The following is a 22217-nucleotide window of genomic DNA, read 5'->3' on the forward strand; positions in this document are numbered from 1 at the left end:
ACGATTACTGACCGTTACGAATGTGGAAGAATCGTAGAATCAAAGAAAACACACGATCCACAAAGCGGCCTCTGCAACCCTCCGGATCATCAAGCCGGGTAAGCGGTACATCAACCGAGATAATTGGCTTTGGGATGACGATGTTGAAATGAAGGTCCGTGAAAAGAAATGCCTCTACCACAAATTTCTTGACGATAAAACGCTGACCAATTGGCAAATTTATAAGAATGCCAACCGGGGAGCAAAGAAAGCAGTCACTGTCGCCCGAGCGGCCCATTACAAAAATCTTCACGATAAACTGGACACTCGGGATGGCGAGAGAGATCTATATCGACTTGCTAATGAACGTATACAGGATATCGAACACTTCTGTTGCGTTAATGACAAAAACGGTACTTTCCTTACCAACCGTCGAGCCGCAACGGATAGATGGCGAGAATACTTCGAGCAGATTTCAACTGAAGAATTTGCTCATCCTCCACTTCCACAATCATTGTCGACATTTGAATCAGTTCCATCGAGGAGGCAATAAAACGAATGAAATCGGGGAAAGCCACAGCAGCTGACGACATTGCATCTGAGCTCTGGAAAGCGAAGAGTTGGGACCCAACACTGTGGCTCAGTGCATACTTTAACCGGGTTATTCAGGAAGGAAGAACATCATCACAGTTCCAATATGGAAAAAGAAAGGTAGTCCAGCAGAATGTTCAAATTACCGTCCGATCCGGTTACTTTCCCATACTATGAAGATTTTTGAACGCATTCTTGACAACCGTATTCGCGAAATCGTTGAAATGACCGTGAATCAAGCCGGATTTGTCAAAAACTTCGTAACTACTGACGCAATACACGCTGCGCGGTTTCTTATGGAGAAACACCGCGAGAAGCATCGCCCTCTTTACATTGCATTTCTGAATCTGGAGAAAGCGTTTAACGGTGTGCCACACCAACTCATATGGTATGCTTTACAACACTTAGTGCCAAAAGAACTTCTGCGCTGGGTTCAATTGCTCTACCACGATTCGAAAAGTAAAGTTCGAAGTATGGCGGGTGTATCAAAACCGCTTCGTGTCTCTGTTGGTGTTCATCAAGGAAGCGTCCTCTCACCACCCCTCTTTGTTCTTGTTATGGATACCGTCACACCGGATATCCAACGTCCAGCGCCCTACACACTGCTTTATGCAGATGATGTTTTCCTAGCAAAAATGATCTCGAGCAACTTGTCCAAAAATGGAATGATCGGCTCATGCAACACGGTCTCAGATTGAATCTAAACAAAACTGAATTTTTGACGACCGATCCCCATGAAACTAGCACAATCACTGTCAGCGACAGTGATCTGCTAGAACTGAGCGATTTAAATAGTCAACGCTATCAGCCAATGGAGAACTGCGTTATGAAATTGCTTCACGCATTAACGTAACCTAGATGAAGTGGCGTTCCACAACTGGTGTTCTTTGTGATCGACGTATCAACGAACGTTTCACATCTAGAATTTACCGCAATGTCGTCGTCAATCTCTATGGTTCTGAGTGTTGGCTGACTATAAAAGACAACGAACAGCGTCTTGCGGTAATGGAGACGAAGATGTTGCGTTGGACTAGTGGCGTGACACGTTTTGATCACATCCGAAATGAGGTGCTCAGAGGTGGCGGTGAGGAAGACGGGGCCGCAACCCTGTCGGCCAGACCAAAACCAAGTGGCCGAGGGGAACCTCCATAGTGGTGGCACCAGGAGACGCTGTACTCACTTTGGCTTGACGGCCGTGATGCAATAGGCGAATGCTCCAAAGGCTTAATCAGGGCGATCAGACCCGAGTCTGCACGGGGACTCATCAGGAGTGGCAAATTGGTCACGTTGTATGTGATTCCGTTGTATGTGAGTACAGCTCGGGTTATTTGCGGTTGGCCCCCTAGTGAGAGCTTGATGGGGGTTGTGGTTATGCTCAAGCGAGAAGAGACCTTCGGGCCTCGGCGTGGTGTTGCGTTTCAATACGTGTGCCGTACTCCTTAGTTCGGTAGAGATTTAGGTAGGTCTTGTATCCACCAGTATATATGCTAAGCCATGCACTTTGTATAGACTGGTACCGTTGTTGCTTGTCTCAGAGGGGCTCTGATTGTGGTCACAAAATCAATCCGAGTTTAAAGAAGACCATGGGATAAAGTCCAGATATACGTGCTCACGTAAAACCCTCAAGGACTCACATCCGAAATTAGGATATCCGCGATCGATATGAGGTTACACCGATCGTGGAGAAACTTCGAGGAAGGCGTCTTCGATGGTATGGTCACGTAATTCGCGCTAACAAGAATTCACGTGCCAAGATTGGTCTGAACAGCGAAGTCGATGGTAAACGACCAAAAGGCCGGCCGAAATAACAGTAGCTTGATAGGCTGGATGGGGATTTGAAAGCTTCGAAACCGCACTCAGATCAGGCATTTGATAGAGCCAAATTGCGAGACCGATTAGGACAGTTGCGAACGGGACAAAAGCTGAAGAAATAGAAGACTCTTATAAAAGGACTGGTAGTACAGACTTTGCCTGACTTCTCTTCATATAAATCTTCTCAGTTTATATTTTGAATTGCTCTCTAAATGATACTGTTTAGATAGAAAGGTATCATTTTCAGATAACTCAAAACAGGCAAAATACCTATAAATGAACCACCAACCCAATTACAAAATTTAAATGAAGTCGGAATACACCGTCATTTAAAACTAGATCTACTTCCGAAGCGTTGGCTTTACTTTCGAATTTAGCTATTTATACAAAAGATATCTGCTATAAATATGTAGTCTGCGAGTACAAGTGCAGATTGTGTACACATGTGTATATACTCAGCAAGTGGCTGTGTGGTTCCATAGTGTAGCGGTTATCACGTCTGCTTTACACGCAGAAGGTCTCCAGTTCGATCCTGGATGGAACCATGATGTGTACTTTTTGTACAGGTCACCAGCAAGTGTCTCAACGCTGTTTAGCTGGTTGGAATGAGATATTTTGAATAGTTTTGAATTTTATTTAGTTTTATCACAATAATTGACAGAGTTGAATGCTGGCACTGGGTATGTGAAATAGAATTTATTATCGCAAATATAAATATCTTAGACAATCTAAATTGAAAAAAAAATAATGAGACTTTGGTGAATGATTAGTTTAACGAGTTCCTTTTAGTGTCATTGGGTGGCAAACGTTGAGATGTTTTAAATCCTTCAATCATTAAAAATGAAATCTATAATGTGTAAAAGGAAAAATGAAATAAACCGCAACAAACAAATTAATTGATTGTCGACTTGAAATCTTTTTTTGATTTTTCAATCAGACATTGCTCAGATGTTTCTTTTCTATCTGAGAATATAAATTTTTTGTCATATATTTTGGCTCCAATTTTGGGTCTATTTTTAAAATCGTACAACAAGAGAAAAATCGATTTCTTTATCAGACTCTGTGTCTTCAAATGTCGTGAACTAAATTGAATTAGTATTTCCTCTTGTAACTTTCTTTTAATATCTAAAAATAATGATTCAGTTAATACGGTCAGTGCCAAAGTTGAAATAAAAAAAAAAACTAAAACAAAATCACTATCACTGAAAACGTTGAGATGTACCACTGACAGAATACAAAGTTTGATTCTGTTTTGATTACATTTTTAGAACATCGAGCAAAGCTATCAAGGAGACTATTCATTTTCTTATTTTGTTTACATCCATCCATACTTCAAGTAGGGCGGATTTATCTCCTCGGTTAGGTTGCGAAGAAACGACTCAATTTATGCGACCCAATTTATGTGTTTGCTTTTCATTCAAAATTAATCACTACCGAAATTTTTATTGCGTTTTTCGACCCTTCTTTCTAATCTTTCCAGAGCTCAAGCTTATTCAATCATCATTATTTAATTAAAAATTTCCAAAGGTTCCTAGATTTTGAAAAACGAAGGGTGAACGAAAAACGATTTATAGAGGATTAGAAGCATTTCTAGATGAGTCGATAATATGACTGCACATTCCAACTAATCCATAGGAATTAAAATTTTAGGAATATATCATTATAAAAATAGTTTTATCCACTCCAGAATTTTAAATTTATTTTTTTTCATTAATAGATAATTTTTTCTCCCAATAAAGATATTTGTATCTTTTATAACAATATCCCTTTCCTTTCATTCATTCCAGGTACATAACCAGATCTAGTCGTACTCCAGTGAGTAGTGATTCGTCCTCCTCGCCCAGTAACCCTCTATTAACTCATACGAACCGTGTTAAATCGCCAATAAAATCACCCTCAAGAATGCTGACAACGCCGAATTCGCGAACTAATTCACCAATTCACGGAAAAGGATTCCGATCAAGTAGTTCACCAACTGCTATGGGTGCAATCCGGTCAATAGCATCGATACAGTCACCAACGCATGCATCAGGTCAGTGAACTTTAAACGTTGTTTGGTTTGTTTTTTATAAATATCTAGAATTTTTAAGATAGAAGTAAGGCTAGTAATCGAATGTTCCTTTTTTGGAAGGTCAATCGCACATTTTCCGAATTTGGCCCTCTTTAAGGTATGAAATCAGTCAGGAACTAGGAGGGTCTTTAATTTCACAATGTTAAAACCATCCACGCGAATATTTTTCCGATAATATAGTGCATAGTCCAAGGATATTGACGGAATTCTAAATAAACTGTCCAGACACATCTCTGAAAATGCATTCTCTCAAAGGATGAGTTGTGTTTTCACTATATGGATTTTTGAATTGAATCAATTTCCCAGTGGATAGCTTTCCATTTCGAAACCGATAGCCCCCACACGGGATTGCTTGCGACAATGATATCGAATCCTTTTCACAGATCCAATTGAATTGGGGACGAAATGATGGTCGGAATATAATTCAATCAAAATGGTAATTGATTTACTGCTTCCGGTCGGATGAGTTTGATATTTTTCAATCTGGCTGCGATGGGAATGAAATTTCCTTTGTTGTTTCAGAGTATGTGAAATGTTTATAGAGCTACGGAGATATGTGTGAATCACATTGATGCTTGGGAACAACAAAGGCTAGGTTCATTGGAAATGGTAAATTTCTGAGATAACATCCACTTCAGTGGAGTCCTTTATCTTGTATTTTTCTTCGGCGCATTTTATAGCTTCCTGCTTGGATGCAGAAGATTCATTTGCTTTCTTTGCATCTCTTTTCGATTCACCTTCCCTTGGACTTTCACGAGGTGTCACTTGCGTTTCCGTGTAGTTATCCTCTACCTTGTTACCGTTGTACAAAACTTTAATCAGTCTGCCTATGTTTTTAAGGGTTGGTGCATATCATCCTTGTTCCTTATGCATTTTGAGCAGCTCAATTATTTTGCTACTGGGAAGTGGGAAGCATGGTGCAGTTAGGTACAATTCTTGCTATTCTACTTGTTTTTCTATTGGTACGAATTTTTCCCCGGCTTCCCCACAATTGAAGCTTTTCTAAAGACTCCGGACCCCCAACATTCATTGCCATTGGCAAGAAGAGAGCTGACAAAATCGTTAATCCTGGCCTAGACAGGTCTAACCGCTAAGATATCTTTTAGCTGACTGCGGTCTATTTATTGCTGGTGGGGCATCTTTCCGCATCGTTGCACCTATAGAACTAGACACAATAGTGGGAAAATAATCCTTCAACGAAGTGCTGTAGTCGAGTGATATCGACAGGAGCCATCTCCCCCACTCATAGTGGTAGGGTTCCGAACCAAAATCTTTGTATTCTAGGATACTTACCATTGATACTTACCTTTGATCTACCCACGAGAAGTCAACAAACACCTCGGATAGCACCTGATAGGAGACCGGATAACTCAGGACAAGTTCGTCCGCCTGTCTGTCTGTCTGTCATTCATTTTTCTCATAAACACATCTACTGACGCGGGATTTCATGGCAGAGTGGAAACTGTTAATTTTACGTACACATCGAGTTTAAGAAGAGTCCCTATGCAAATGATTGAGAAGGTCCAATATTTCTCCTCCAAATATAGTCGTGGTCTTAAATATAAATCTCGGTTAGAATTTTACGAATCGGGCCTTAGCTTTAGCATCGATTGGAAGATATTTCGTTCGGCCGTGGAAATCTATAAAAGACACTGGCACATATGTTACCCCATTTTTATTCCCTAAAACCACGCCTTAAATTCTGTCCTCTTGCCCGTGGATCCGCGAGGTCACATAGCTTCAGCGAGGTGGACATAGCTCCAGCTACCTTTCCCTTTGTTCATCGATTGCCTCCTCATCTCTTCTGCCTCTCGTTGAATCCACCGCGCCATGTTAAGCTGCATTCCAGTTTTCCTGGTACGCAATCATTTCCTTAACTGGGCTCTCCAATGCTAATGTCCTTCCTGAAATATCCCTTCAATTTTTTCTTTTCCTCCGTGAATCTAGGACAGTGGATAAATACATACTCCGTGTCATCATCATCATCATCATCACCAACGGCGCAACAACGAGTATCCGATCTAGGCCTGCTTTAATAAGGAACTCCAGACATCCCGGTTTTGTGCCGATGCCCACCAATTCGATATCCCTATAGCTGTCTAAAGCTGTCTGGCGTCCTGGCCTACGCCATCGCTCCATCTTAGGCAGGGTGTGCCTCATCTTCTTTTTCTACCATAGATATTGCCTTTATAGACTTTCCGGGCTGGATCATCCTCATCCATATGAATTAAGTGACCCGCCCACCGTAACCTATTGAGCTGGATTTTATCCACAACCTCACGGTCATGGTATCGCTCATCCTAATGTAGGGGGCCAAACATTTTTCGGAGAATTCTTGTCTCGAACGCGGCCGCGGTCTCCGAGGAATACAGCGAATAGTATGACTGGAATTAAAAGGTGGTCCCCAAGTGTAACATTTTTCCTTCAAATATGGCTGCATAGCATAGCTTCAACGGACATCGAGTTGAATATCGGTTGCAAAATGACTGAGGAATAGGAAATGAAGTAATGATGTCCATTAATTCTAAAGCCTGGAAGCATTTGTTGGTCTCATCGATTCCATTCGTAACCGCGCTTTCCTTCCCTATTATGCTTATCATTCTGTATATTGAATCTGCCCTATTATATCTCCATCTCATTCGCTAGAAGATCCAAGGGAATCATGCCCGCGATGACACACACTGCCTCACCAGATACTGTCCTATATGCACTGTACACCCTCAGCGCGATTGATCGGTATGCCGAACTTACCATTCTTTGGTTTACTGTGTTATCCAGTGAGCACGCCCATATAGGAGCCGCGTATAGCAGGATGGATTTCACTACCCCTGCGATAAGCAACCGGCGACTAGACTTTGGCCCTCCAATATTAGGCATCATCCTTGCTACAGATGAGCTAGCCTTTGTTGCCTTTTCGCGTTTAGTCCAGGTGCCCCTTGAAGCTCAATTTCGCATTGATCATTACCCCCAGGTATCTAATGATTGATTGTGAAACGACCTCGTGATTACCAACCCGGATTTTGACAGTGTTGTTTTTCTTGTGGTTGGTAATAAGGACCGGTATTATCTTCCGCCAGGTCCAATTTCATCATTTGGAGCCATACTTTGATGGTGTTAATGGTTTCGCTTGCATACAGTTCCACGTCCTGGTGGTGTTTCGCAACTACTGCCACTGCCAGGTCGTCTGCAAAACCAATCATTGTTGCCTCCTTTGGCACGGAACTACGGAACCTTCGGCCCGTCGTCCGTCTTGTAACAAAGAAGTCTCTCCGAAAGGTAACTCTCGATTATTCGGGCTAGGTAACCAGGGACGTCCTAATTTCAGCAGGCAATTTCAGCTTTGTTCGGAATCCCATCTAATCCCGAAGCCTTATTATCCCCACTTCGTCCACAAATCTCTTGTAGTTCCTCCTCGGTAACCCCTAGGATTATGAAGACGACTTGTTGTACCGTTGGTTGAGGTCCACTTTCTTTCTGTTGTGGGAAAATAATTACGATTATTTTGAACAAGAGTCGTGGACACGTCACTTGGGGTGATTTTTGTCCATGAATCTTGTTCATTACAACCTTGTAGGCAGCGACCTATGGGTTCGTATTTGCATCAAAACACAACTGTTTGGAGCAACTCCGCTCCGTATAGACTACTTAAGGCTACTTCGAAGATCGCGGTATTCCTTGTCCGATTGGCGATGTTCTGGCTTCCTTCTGGTCCTTTGGCGAAGCCGCCTCGCTCGCAGACACGGTGCTCTCAATAGCGCGATTTCCTGGTTCCACCAGTAGTTTAGTTTCATACTGTGGTGAAACTTCCGTCGCGGTATTGTAGAGTCGCATGCCTCAATTACTCGTTGACATAACTGGCTCACTTTTTCAGCGCGGTTCCCTTCGGGTCGCAACCTCCTTCTAAAGCTGCCAGGAATGTATCCTCAAAAGCTCCAATGGACCACTCAGCTTTCTTGGTTTTTCCGCTTCTGTTGCCCATTCGACTGCCGCCCACTCCATTCCTGATGTCGAGAAGGATGTCTTGGTGTTCACTGTGGGTATAGTGTTGACTCACCCGCCAGACCATCCCTTTCGCCAACGAGGTACTGACGTAGGCTAGTTCGACGATTGAGCCTAGTCCTCTGCCTCGGAAGTAGAGCACGCATCCAACGTTGGCGAGTACGATGCCCAGCTCCGCGAAGGTTTTAAGCAAGATTTGGCCCCTGGTGTTCATCACTCGACTTCCCTAGTCTAAAGCCTACGCATTGAAATCGTCGGCAATGATTTTGGGGCTATGGTTCCTAACGTCCAATACCAAGCTGTCTAGCATCTCCTTATATTGTGCTAATGTTGCGCCAGGAGGAGCATAATGGCTGTAGATATGGAGCCGTTGACTTTTGCTCTTACAAAGCCGGCTCCTGAGAATGTCATTGTTTCTTGGATGGTTTGCCGTCCACATGCCCATATCGCCGTATCAACCTCATGTGACCCTATGGTTCAGCTCCCCCCTATATGCCGGGCACCTGTCGCCACTTGCAATGTGCCGGTTGTCCACTCCCCTTTTCTCTTTGCGCAACATCCATCGTGGATCTCCCGTGCAGTCTTCGACCTATCATGCTCACTAGTACATGCTGCTGGAAAGTGCCTGAAATCGAGGCATCTGAAGCATGCATCTCTTAAGAGATACTTGCTGGCTAAGTCGGCACACGACCCAACTTATTCTTACCTTGCCGGCAGTAATGAATTTAATCTCTCATTCCACCGGCAAGCTAATAATGGTGGTCTGTGCACCTCCATATGCTTTCTTCATCCTTTTGATGGCACTTTCTTCTAGGTCGCTAAGGTTGAATTGTTCCCTTAGCACAGCAAAAATATCCTCTCGTGATGTGATCTCGTCTAGGTCTTTGCATTCGATTACTTTCTGTTGCTTTCGAGCTTTCACGTCTGTTTGCTCGTCTAGCACTTTCTTCACCTGGCCGCGAAACTATCCACTGTTTTCTCGCTAGATTTGTTTAGCTCCGGCATCATATTCCTCTTTTGCGTACGCCTGATATAACTTACACTGTCGCCCAAGTCTGTCAATTCCGAATCGGCTTTGACTTTCCGAAGGATAAAGGCGTAGAACATATCTCCTTTCTTGGAAATAATGACTTTTTCCGGGCGAATCTTCATTTCCCTCCTTTTGTCGCCCACCTTTCTCCATTCTTCGGGTTTACAGGCTGTAAGTTCTTCTCCTTTTTTCACAGTTGGGGTCTTAATTGAAGAACTACCTGAAGCTTTCTTCGGCGCAGCTTTCTTCGGTGAAGAGGCCTTTTTCTTCTTGGCTGCTTGTTGGACACCAAGAGATTCACTTTTTCCATCCCTACTCCGTTTGCCCGTGTTCTCCCCTTATGTTGGGAGGCGTCACCTGCGTCTCCCGCGTGAATTTGCCACATGACGTTTAAGCGTTTTTCTCCTCCATCGCCCTAATATAGGACAAATTAATGCCACGTATCAGAGCGTTGATATTTTGGTGGATATTCCGCCTCTCCTTAATGAACTCACAGAGTTCATTGATGCGTTCCTCCAATGAAATATACGCTGTTGTAGTTTGCTGCCTTCCACGATTGTCTTTTACAGCATCGATAATTATGTCAGTCCGGGGACTTTCCAAATACCGTTCCGAGTCGCGCGACGAATCTCGACTACTTAGGGGTAATGTTGCCCTCAGTGTTGACCTCCCAAGTTTTGAACTTTTGCGAAAAGGATCCGGTGTAGATCTCATTTCCACTAGCTATACTATAATTGGTGACCCCGAAGAACTCGCAGCAAGGCCAGTTTAGGCTGTTTTTTGTGTGCCGCTCATTTCGAAGACGGCGAATGGTGACTAAATCGTGCGCCAGAAGGAGCCAGACGCAGCACCGCGAACGCGGCTTCGAATTCTGCCGAGGATGCCCCGTATCAGCGCCGACTGGAAGGTTCGTGCCGATTATTTCGCTGGGAGAGACGCAAAAAATTTCGTTGGTTTTTGTGTGCCCCTTATGTCTAGCGCTGAAATCATTCATCAGACCGTTGAGCCGCCAGCCTCTTCGAAGCGGAAACTGACTTCGACGATGTCGCCGCAGGGATCCTGAGCCGCCCTCAAGAATCAATCGCAAACTCAGGAACCCCAACCTAAAAAAAACGCTGTCAATGCAAGCCGCCGCAGGGAAAACTCAAATAAGGCCACAATGAGGTATCATCCAATAATACCACCAGCAGCAACATAATCAACAAGCGCATCATCAGCAACAACTTATATTATTAAATAGGTTAAGTCATTATTCTTTTTGTAATCTTTTGTTAACATTAATAACCATTGTAGAAATGCCGCAAGAGACGGTGATGACATTTTTTAAATTCGCCGTTGGCATTCTCGTGGTCGAGTTATATTTTGGTCTGCGCTTCAAGCGTCCCCTCCGGAATGCGTTGGTGGTTTTTTCTTTTCCCTGTTGTATGGGAATTTGGGGGGGTGCGGTCTGCCGTCGTCAAATTAGAGTCTTTTGAAATTCGGTGTAACCGCGTCCTGGACTCAACTCACATCATTGAACTTAGCTCTTGTCATGTCAACAACAAAGACGCGGCAGTCCCATCGGGCTCTCAGGTGACCGCCCTCGCTGTACGCGTCCCTCCCTTTTGGCGAAGGAATCCCGAGCTGTGGTTCGTCCATCTGGAGACGCAATTCCAGATGTCCGGAATCACAGCGAATGCGATAAAATTCAACTACGCCATTGTGGGCCTGGATGAGGAGTCCATAATTGCCGACATTGTTAACTTGGCCTCCTACAGCTTATTAAAAACGGAGCTGATCAGGCGCCTGTCGGTAAGTGAGTCAGCTAAGCTAGATCACTTGTTGGCAGATTTAACGTTGGGCGATCGAACTCCCAGCCAATTGCTTCGCGAAATGAGGCATTTGGGTGGGAGTAAGATCGACGACGAATTCCGGAGAGCACCCAGGCGGTCCTCCCGTGCATCTCCGGTTCTTTGGAGGCGCTGGCCGCTGCGGTTGATAATGTGCATGACGTGTACGCGCTTTCACAATAGCGGCCGTTGAGCAGCCTTCAGATGAATTAGGCGAGCTGAAACGTGAGATAGCCGCAGCATGATGGAGATGACGGCGACGCTGGACGTTCAACGTTCGGGCGGCAGGTCGCGAGCTCATTTTATAAGGACATCGTAATGTATACCCATAATCATCGGTTTCTAGGTACCTATCTAAACTAACCAAAATTTCTAGGTCTATCTGATCTATGGATTGGTGGACCTCGTCGCAAAACCAGGATGTTTGGAGACCGGATGCCGGCTGTCACGGCTGATGATGATGATGTCATTCTTAATTAGGAAATGCTTAAAAATTACCTCCAGCCTAATCCGAATTTGTTTCTATAGTTTAGTTTAGTGGTTTCCCTAGTAGAAAACCAGAAAAAAATCCCTTCAACTTGGAGTTGGAAATGCTTGCAACTTGAGGCTTTCTTCGGTATCACTACATTTATATCGTACGAAACCGTTCAATATTTTCTCTACTAAGGAGGGCTTAAATACACAGGCCATCGTTCAAAATTTGAACCCAGGACAAAAAAACGAGTGGCAACCATGTCACCGTCCCCGCATGAGATTTATGACGAATTTGAAGTAAATTTATCATCATTCAGACCCTGAATAAACCTCCATGAAAGTATGACCAATTTCTTAATAAACAAAAAAAGCAAAAGCAGGAACTCCCAAAACTGTACGTCTTCAGGTGACTCAAATTTACGATGCCTTCAAGAGCTTAACATTTTATCCCATGAATGAATTACGGGATCATCTCCAGCAATATAACCTTTTCCTCTTAAGTATCATAGTAACATCCAAGTGTCACCTTCTCCAAAACATGACTCAATTTCAAAAGAATTCTGAATCATCCACTTCAACTCAGAACACCTTACTAATTATTTTCTTATTTTATTTTAGGATTATCCAGCTCTGGACGACACAGCAATAACAGCTCGCCTTCATCGGGAGGTGGGAGTGGTAGCGGCGGTGCAAGTACCTTACATAGCCGCCTTCTCTCATCCACCACCAGTGGTACACTATCCCAGCCCATACGGACGACAAAGGCCTCCAGACTCCGAGCCGCAGCTTTAGTTGGTAAGAGATTTTGCAATGCATCCGTTAAAGTATGTTAAATTTCGTGGCCATGAAGGTCGAGAAGAGTATGCCAAGCAGGTCCACTTAAACAATCTCTGCAAACGCGAACCCTGCTTCCAAAGACCTCTGCAACCAAAGCATCCGAGTGGTCTCGTTACCATATTTACTCGGAGCATCAAGACTGTCCATAATGTTTAATTTTTTAGATGGTTTGTCCCATGCCCGCTTTGATCACAAACCGGCTATGGAGGAAGGTCACTTTTATTTATATATAATTTTCTTTCTTTAGCTCGTGATTTCATATATTTTTGTTAGCTCGGCTTTTAGTGCACCATTTACTTTTATTTCCACCATTCGCCGAGGGATTTAAGCGTGAACGTGATTCATGACTATTTTTTCCTTTCATTTGTTCGGTGATATTTGATTTATCACTAGCACATGGAAATTTTTGTAAAGTAAAAAAATGTATAAAATTATAATAATAGCGGTAAATGCGAAGGTCAGATGCATGGAAGAGAAGCTGGTTTTTAAGTCATGCGTTTAAATTTTGAATCTTTTATTTTATTTTGACTGCGCGAGGATGATTTGCAGCTTCATTAAAAAAGATTGAATTGCGAAGAACGTTTTGAAATATTGTAACAGATGCTCTAGTTTCCGTTACCTTATTCCAATTTCTTCATTAGTTACGCTTTTCTCATTTTAAATTTAAATTCGGAAAGCTAGTAACCATCGTCTACAATTTTTGAGACCTTTATAGCAGCGTCACCGGTGGAGTTTCTGGGTTGACCATCATTTCAGATACTTTCAGTGAGAAGAGGGCTGACAGAAAATGAGACTCAATAGAGGGGTTTTCAATGCTAATTAATTTCTATGCAATTCCTTTTTTATTATATCGTTGATTCTCCTAACTATAAATAAGGAATAATGGAAATTCGCCCCCAGGAAAGTTCCTACCTTAAGTCTCTAGTGTACCTCACTTAAAATTTGACCTTGAATGATAGCAGCGGCGGACTGAAGTAACAAGGACCCGACTTACCTTCCCGAACTGGCTAGGAAATTGTCGAGTAAACACGAGTCGACATACGCTTCGTTTGAGCTGTGGAAGAGCGGTTCGACGAAGGTAAAGAAGAGCGACCCTTCCTGTTCGCCTGTTATAAAGGATTTTGTTGAAAACCACTGCTTCGAAGAGGACAATTGGGAAGTTATGTGAAGATTCTTTTGGAGTACAGCAATTTGCTGACCACAAAGGGCGAGAAGGTATTCCTGTATAAAGGGAAGTTGGAAGACTTGAGGGCTGGGCAACCCGCCTGTAATTCAGATAGTGAGTAGCGGCAGGTCAATTGCCTTCGTAGTTGGCGCATTACCCACGGCACCTAAGCCCGATGAGACATAGTCGATAGTAGTCAAAAGCTGGAACAAGCAGGCTTCGCGGAAGGAATTCACATGGGCGCTTATGCACGAAGTGGCTCTCGCGCTGAGAGTTAGAGTTCATACCGTGAACCCATTGAAGTGTAGAGGGAGTTTCTGAGAACCCAAACTCATAGATCGCAGGTGGCAGCCCAGAAGTTGAGACCTCGTGCCATCGTATATAATGTGCACTTTTGTATCAGTGCCAATGAACTGATGCAACAGATGCATGAGAATCACTTGAGGGACCAGATGGTCATCGAGCGATTTAAGAAAGAGGCAAAGATTGTAAGTCGTCCAATACGGTTGGGTCCTGAGGCAGCCAAATGGTTTAGCTACAAGGTCAAGTCGCATTACCTGCGCTCGTTTCTCGCAAAGTACCCATATAGCTTCCACCTTCAGCAATGAAATACACTGCCGAAACTGTGCGTTCCGAGGACTTCCGGCGGGGCCGCAGGTTAGCTAGGATTAATGCCCGTTACTAAGCGCCATGTCGCTCACACTGCTGCACTTGAAGTGCACTAGAGCAACTCCCGTAATGTACGATCTCGGCCAGCACTTGCACGAGCAAAGCTTAGCGTTGCAATGCTGCATCAGGGACTTGCCTGCAAATATGCTGGCGTTCACTGCTAAGGGGCCGGCCATCTAGATTGCATCTCTGATGAGAATCTTTTGTACAAACATGTACTGTCCATCCACAGATAATGAGATGATTCCGCGTCTTTACGGAACACCATTCATCTTGCACATGAACGTGAATATGGTCTTCCCTATGTGGCATAGTAAGATGGTCAAGTGTACGTCTTGCCATCGTACTATACGTAGGGGAGAGGTTTTGTATGAAACGTTTCTTAAGCATGATGTGTTTTCCTGAATGTCCTGTCAAATGTTTATACGTTTGAGAGCTCAAGGGGCGTCAGTGATATTAATGTTACGTGTGTGAAAATGTGTTTCTCCAGTCATGTAGATTGTTGGATGGATGCAGCGTGAGTGACACCATTCCTATTGAAGTCGTGCTCGTCAATAGAGGTGTGATTGTGAGTGTTGATTCCGCACTTGTGCCGACTCGTTGGAATATATCATACATGTTTGTAACTGGGTAGAATATGTTGCTCGGATGGAGGGGTTTGTCGAGGAACACGCTAGGGTAGAAGCTTTGACCCCAAACCGCCGGAGCGATGGAGGAGGCAGTGTCCAATCAGGACCCGCCTCTATCACTTAACAAGGTCATGGAACTCAGCGAGCAGCGGAATATTCATAAGAATTTTAGAAATAAAAATCAACATTGTCTCTGTCATTCGAAGTAATTTTTTTTCAGATTATATCAATATTTCGGGAGCAACTTGTTCCATTCTTCAGTGCCAGGTGTATGATAGACACAATACCCATCCTAAAGACCAAAGAGGAAAAACCAAGGAAGAGGCTGCGTGGCAGTTAAACGAATTAACAGGCTAGCAAATTCCGAGGAGAGAGAAAGGTCCAATTCTGAAAATTGTGGAGCACGTAAGGAGGATGGCTGAAACTGTTGGCAAAACTCACATAGCGGAATTCTGGAGAAAGTGAGAAAAGGATGTAGATGGCTGGAGAAAAGTGGCACCTCGGAAAAGGACCGGTGTCTCCTTTTCCGAGCTGCTACCCTTCTCCAGGCTTCTACATCCTTCTTTCTGCTTCTTTGGAAGATAAGGCCGGAGATTATCATCTCCAAACGCGGTGAAGGGTCATACCCTGAAAAGAGTGAAGGCAAACTCCGAACTAACCAATTTGAGTGATAATGTTAGCCGCATAAGACGGTCCAAGAAAGGAAACCTTATGTTGAAGCTCAAGAAATCCAAGGATATAACCGCTGAGAAATTCATGGGAAGCTCCTTAGGACGGGAAGCCGAAATAAGGGCTAATCGACCGGAGATCACCATACTCTGGAAGGGTATACATGAGTTCACCACGAAAGACAGAAAAGCTATTTGATATTATCGAATTAGAACAGTCTGCCGTGTAAACGCTAATAAAATGATGGAACATAAATCGCCATGATCAGTCTACCAGTGGAGGAAGCACTTAAACTGTTGGCAGCAGGGAGAGTAAGAGCCGATACATAGAGCTTAGGACTAGGTGGCACTGAAGCGGATGGCTTTGGTGGGATTTTAAAGCTGACCAAAATTGCTTACTATTGAAGAGGAAGGAGCAGGGTATGGAGCATCGGCATATTGCATGCAGTTGCAGATACCCCGAATAGAGGAGAGCCCTCAACGCAAATCTTAGATAAAGTTGATACAAATTTACCTCAACTACTGCTAGGCAGTGCAGGGAATATTCGCCGAAATAATGCGCGAGGAAGGCATGGATGTGACCAGCTATGCCAAAATCACGGCGGTGGCATTTGGGTTAGGAAATTATGAAGCATCCGGAGGAGGGATTTATGAGAGCGAAAGTGAAAGAAATCCACATATGAAGCTGCTTTCTCTACCTTGCACTCGATTTGCCGAACATGAGCAAATGCTGGTCGAAAACTTTAACGATTAGTGTCTTGAATGGGGCAGCCGGGTAACGAATATGAGAGGGCATGTTCTGGTTGAAGCATTCCCGGAGCTAGATGTGCTGCTAATGAGTTTCAGGACCTCACATATTTTCAGAGGAAGCGGTCTAGGGTCTATACAGTATCTGACTTACGTGAGCACCGCTTTAGCCAGTAGAGTTACGAGGCAAGGACTACATTCACAGTAACCAGCAAACAACCTGCATGGAAATCAACGACGAATCGAGCACGAAAAAGAGCTCTCACCAGGTCCGTATTTGCAGTGCTTTTAAAGTGGCACTAGAGCCCGACATATCCCAGGATGGTAGAGCCAAAGAAAAAGTCACTCAACCGACCTAATGAATGACGGAAGGATGCATCGCTATTACGCCCAGAAGGCGACTGCCCTCTAGTAGGTACCTCAACTTCAGATGCCACAACGAAATAAATCGCAAGTTTGCAAGCTACATGTTTCCGCGCGAGGGATTTTACCAGAGACCTCAAAGAAAACCCAGGAGCGACGATCGAGGGGACACACAGACGACTGCGGAACCTCTTATAGAAGGCTATTCATCATCATCAACGGCGCAACAACCGGTATCCGGTCTAGGCCTGCCTTAATAAGGAACTCCAGACATCCCGGTTTTGCGCCGAGGTCCACCAATTCGATATCCCTAAAAGCTGTCTGGCGTCCTGGCCCACGCCATCGCTCCATCTTAGGCAGGGTCTGCCTCGTCTTCTTTTCCTACCGTAGATATTGCCCTTATAGACTTTCCGGGTGGGATCATCTTCATCCATACGGATTAAGTGACCCGCCCACCGTAACCTATTGAGCCGGATTTTATCCACAACCGGACGGTCATGGTATCGCTCATAGATTTCGTCATTGTGTAGGCTACGGAATCGTCCATCCTCATGTAGGGGGCCAAAAATTCTTCGGAGGATTCTTCTCTCGAACGCGGCCAAGAGTTCGCAATTTTTCTTGCTAAGAGCCCAAGTTTCCGAGGAATACATGAGGACTGGCAAGATCATAGTCTTGTACAGTAAGAGCTTTGACCCTATGGTGAGACGTTTCGAGCGGAACAGTCTTTGTAAGCTGAAATAGGCTCTGTTGGCTGACAACAACCGTGCGCGGATTTCATCATCGTAGCTGTTATCGGTTGTGATTTTCGACCCTAGATAGGAAAAATTATCAACGGTCTCAAAGTTGTAGTCCACCATCTTTATTCTTCCCGTTTCACCAGCGCGGTTTGATGTTGTTAGTTGGCTGGTTTTTAGTGCTGACGTTTCCGCTATATATTTTGTCTTGCCTTCATTGATGTGCAGTCCAAGATTTCGCGCCGCCTGTACGATCTGGATGAAGGCAGTTCTCGGGTCGTTCTTCCCATGATGTCGATATCATCAGCATAGGCCAGTAGTTGGGTAGACTTAAAGAGGATCGTACCGCTCGCATTTACCTCAGCATCACGGATCACTTTCTCGAGGGCCAGGTTAAAGAGGACGCATGATAGCGCATCCCCTTGTCGTAGACCGTTGTTGATGTCGAATGGTCTTGAGAGTGATCCTGCTGCTTTTATCTGGCCTCGCACATTGGTCAGGGTCAGCCTAGTCAGTCTTATTAATTTCGTCGGGATACCGAATTCTCTCATGGCCGTGTACAGTTTTACCCTGGCTATGCTATCATAGGCGGCTTTAAAGTCGATGAACAGATGGTGCAACTGTTGTCCATATTCCAACAGTTTTTCCATCGCTTGCCGCAGAGAGAAAATCTGATCTGTTGCTCATTTGCCTGGAGTGAAGCCTCTTTGGTATGGGCCAATGATGTTCTGGGCATATGGGGCTATCCGGCCTAGCAAGATAGCGGAGAATATGTTAGAGATGGTACTCAGCAACGTGATACCTCTATAATTGCTGCACTGTGTGATATCTCCCTTTTTATGTATGAGACAGATTATGCCTCGTTGCCAATCGTCAGGCATTGATTCGCTGTCCCATACCTTGAGCACAAGTTGATGAACCACTTGGTGTAACTGGTCGCCTCCATATTTAACCAATTCGGCTGTAATTCCATCGGCTCTTGGCGACTTATGATTTTTTAACCGATGAATTGCACGGACTGTTTCTCCTAAACTTGGTGGTGGCAGTATTTGTCCGTCGTCTTCAGTTGGCGGGACCTCCAACTCGCCGATGATCTGGTTGTTCAGTAGCTCATCAAAGTACTCAACCCATCGCTCTAATATGCCCATTATGTCGGAAATCAGATTTCCCTCTTTGTATCGACAGGATGAGCATCGAGGTGTATAAGGCTTCATCCTGCTGACTTGTTGGTAAAACTTGCGCGCCTGGTGCGGTTGCTCCCTGTACTTTTCTAATTCACAAACTTGTTGGTTCTCCCAGGCTTCCTTTTTCCGTCTGTGAAGTCGCTTCTCCGCTCGACGGAATTCGTGATAAGTCTCTGCGCGTGTCCGCGTTCTTTGAGAATGCAACATTACTCGGTATGCGGCATTGTTCCGTTCCGTTGCTAGCTTACATTCATCGTCAAACCAGCCGTTCCGACTCCTTTTGCGGCTGGGGCCAAGTATATTTGTGGCCGTATCCATGATAACGTTCTTCAGGTGGTTGTGAAGATCATTAGTTGATGCTTCATCTCCAGGTCCTCTATTGACTGCGGTTATTGCGGCATCCATTTCCCTCTTATAGGTGTCGCGGAGGGTTGTGTTGTGGATGGCTTCAGTGTTCACTCTCACCTGATTGTCAGAGGGGATTCTAGGTGGTATTGTTATTCGAGCTCGGAGCACCATGGCAACGAGATAGTGATCCGAGTCTATATTGACCCCCCTATATGTTCTGACATTCATCAAGGCTGAGAGGTGGCGGCGTTCGATCAACACGTGGTCAATTTGGTTGAAAGTGGTCCCGTCTGGAGAGGCCCACGTATGTTTGTGGACCGCTTTTCGCGCAAACCAGGTACTTCCAACAACCATTTCGTGTGACCCTGCTAATTGAATAGTCCGCAGTCCGTTATCATTTGTTTTTTCGTGTAAGCTATGGGAGCCAACGTATCGCCTGAATACGGGCTCCTTCCCTACTTGGCTGTTAAAATCCCCAAGTATGATTTTGATATCATATCTGGGACAGGCTTCGAGGGTTCTTTCTACTGCCTCGTAGAAGGTATCCTTCTCCGACTCTGCAGTGTCCTCTGTAGGGGCGTGAACGTTTATGAGGCTTATATTTCTAAACTTGCCTCGCAAGCGCAGAGTGCATAGCCGTTCGCTTATGCTTTCAAAGCCGATAACAGCAGGTTTCATTTTTTGACTGACTAAGAAACCTACTCCGAGCACATGGTTTACTGGATGATCGCTATAATATATGGTGTAGTGGCTCTTCTCCAGGAAACCGGTCCCTGTCCATCGCATCTCTTGCAACGCTGTTACATCAGCCCTATATTGGGACAGGGTATCGGCTAGCTGCTTATCAGCTTCATCTCTGTACAGGGAGCGCACGTTCCATGAGAAAATGCGCAAATCGTTGTTCCTTTGTCGTTGCCGGGTCCGTCGTTTTAAAATCCGTCCTATCCGAGGCTCCTGTTGTGGCTTCGTAACAGGTTGTTTTCCATGTAGGGTTGTCAGCCCTACCCAACCCCCAACCTGGAGGACCAGTTGGTACAATTTGTCCCGTTTTTAGGCGCGGGAGACTCGCCTGCATCCTTCTCCGTCTGCAGCTTTTCGTCAAGAAAGAGCTCTCTATTTAATAATAATAATAATCGTTGGCACAGCAATCCATATCGGATCAGAGCCTTGAAGTGTGTCAGAGCACTTCATTCAAGACCGTAACGATTCACTACAGCTCTATGTTGCACTGTAAGAGGCATTACACTGATTTGACTCAGGTACTCATTTACAGCTGAGTCAACTGGTATCCGACGTCAATCACGATACAAATCCCACTGTCACCAGTGAGATTTGAACCGCGACCTTCCTTGTGTTCTAACTACTCAGCTGCCCGGACAGAAGGCTATTAGCAGGAATAAAAATAAGTGCTTCAAACAGTTGTGCGACAATGTCGCTATAAACCCCCGGCGGTAGAGCCTACAGGGTGATAATAAAAGGGCTGCGGAAACCATTTCGGGGGACCTGCTCACGCCTTTTGACGAAGAATGTGCCAGTCTATTTCCTTCTCACTAAAAACCGGAAGAGAAACTGGTTCAGTATACTGGGTGTACGAGACCTCCAGTAATCGAGGAGGAGCTGGCGAAAATATGTGATTGGATCGGCGAGAACAGGACTCTAGGCTTGGATGACATCCCTAATACAGCTTTGAAGCTATCTGTGAAGAATAGGCCCGGTCTTTTCGTTAACACCTTAAAGGCGTGCTCAAGAGGAGGAATATTATCTGCTCAATGGAAAAATCAGCTCTTGTTTTCTAAATCCAATATACCACCTGGAGATCCAGCTTGCTGAATCTGTCTGTTAGGTGCAATAGGGAAGAGGATGGAGGGAGTCATATACAACAGACTACTACCCATCGTCAAAATCAGCGATGACTTGTCAGAGCTCCAGTATGGGTTTCGATGCGCCTACTCTACAGTGGATGCAATAACCATGGTAGTGAATCTGGCAAAAAATACGCTGAATGCCATGTTGGCATTGGATGCAAAAATGTATTTAACTCCTAAAGAGGTGTTAGCGTTCTTGGACATTTCGCGTGTCTGGTTGAGAATTACCTCTCATAGAGTACTCTTTGGCACGGAACGGATGAGGTCCTCAAAGTGAAAGTTATCACCGCGGAAGTACCACAGGGCTCGATGCTGGTTGCTGCGGGATTTTGTGTATAATGGTTTGCTTGTTCTTCCTGTCCCAGAAGAGTCACCTTACGGGTTTACGCAATGGAAACAGTAAAAGCAGTGAAGTCTTGGCTAGAAATAACCGTGTTGGGCGTGGCGGATGAGAAAACAGAAGTGATGTTAATAATGAACCCTTGAAAGAAGAATACTATGCCGGTGCACATACTGTCGTCTCGAAGCCGGTTATCAAATACCTGGGGATGATGATTGGTGCCAAAAGCTAGCTAATATCGGCATTTTCAACAATGTTACTGAAAGTTGGCGGACTAAAACGCCGTGGGACACGGCGTGGTGCGATCTATTCCACTTTATGCATCGTCTTTATCGGGGAAGGCATTTCAAAACTCTAAGACAAGGAAGAAAGCGATTTTGGTTTACCGACTGATGACTTTGAGAGTTTACAGTGCGGACATGATCCCAGACGGCATTCAAGCGAAAGACATCCTTGCATTGTTGTACTATGTAAGACGTGTGGAGGTAGACGGAGAACGCAGGAATGCAGGAAGGTCAGCGTTGTATGATCTCTATTGGCACAGATGGGACGAGTCTTTGAAATGTCGCTGGGCGCACATGCTTATTTCCAACGTTAGGGTATAGCTTTAGTGAGCACCAACTACAGCATTACCCAGTTCCTCACGGGGCAAGGTGTTGCTACAGATAGTATCTATATCGCTTTGAGTTGGATCATTCACCGAATTGTCCTAGATGTAGCATATCGGAGAATTTTGAGTTTGTAATGTTTCATTGTCCAAGAAGAAGAATCTGAACCAAGCAGGGAGAATATAGTTGCGAAAATATTGAGGGTGAAGAAGAACTGACTAACCGTTTCCTCCGCAATCGTAAAAATGCAGAAGGAGTTGCTGAAAAAAGAAAGA

General features: G+C 44.6%; 1 protein-coding gene and 1 non-coding gene across 9 annotated transcripts in view; both read left to right on the forward strand.

The window, feature by feature from the left end:
- LOC119649162 (supervillin) overlaps nucleotides 1-22217 on the forward strand; it is an 838258-nt gene that overhangs the window by 447297 nt on the left and 368744 nt on the right. For all 8 annotated transcript variants that reach the window (XM_038051179.1, XM_038051177.1, XM_038051182.1 and 5 more), the window contains 2 exons: nucleotides 4170-4414; nucleotides 12404-12580. In XM_038051179.1, the coding sequence (XP_037907107.1) occupies nucleotides 4170-4414; nucleotides 12404-12580 (422 nt within the window). The remainder of the gene's footprint in view (nucleotides 1-4169; nucleotides 4415-12403; nucleotides 12581-22217) is intronic.
- On the forward strand, nucleotides 2855-2927 carry Trnav-uac. The gene has a single exon. It is a non-coding gene; the product is annotated as a tRNA-Val (tRNA).

Source organism: Hermetia illucens, chromosome 2 (assembly GCF_905115235.1).
Source record: "Hermetia illucens chromosome 2, iHerIll2.2.curated.20191125, whole genome shotgun sequence".
NCBI lineage: Eukaryota > Metazoa > Arthropoda > Insecta > Diptera > Stratiomyidae > Hermetia > Hermetia illucens.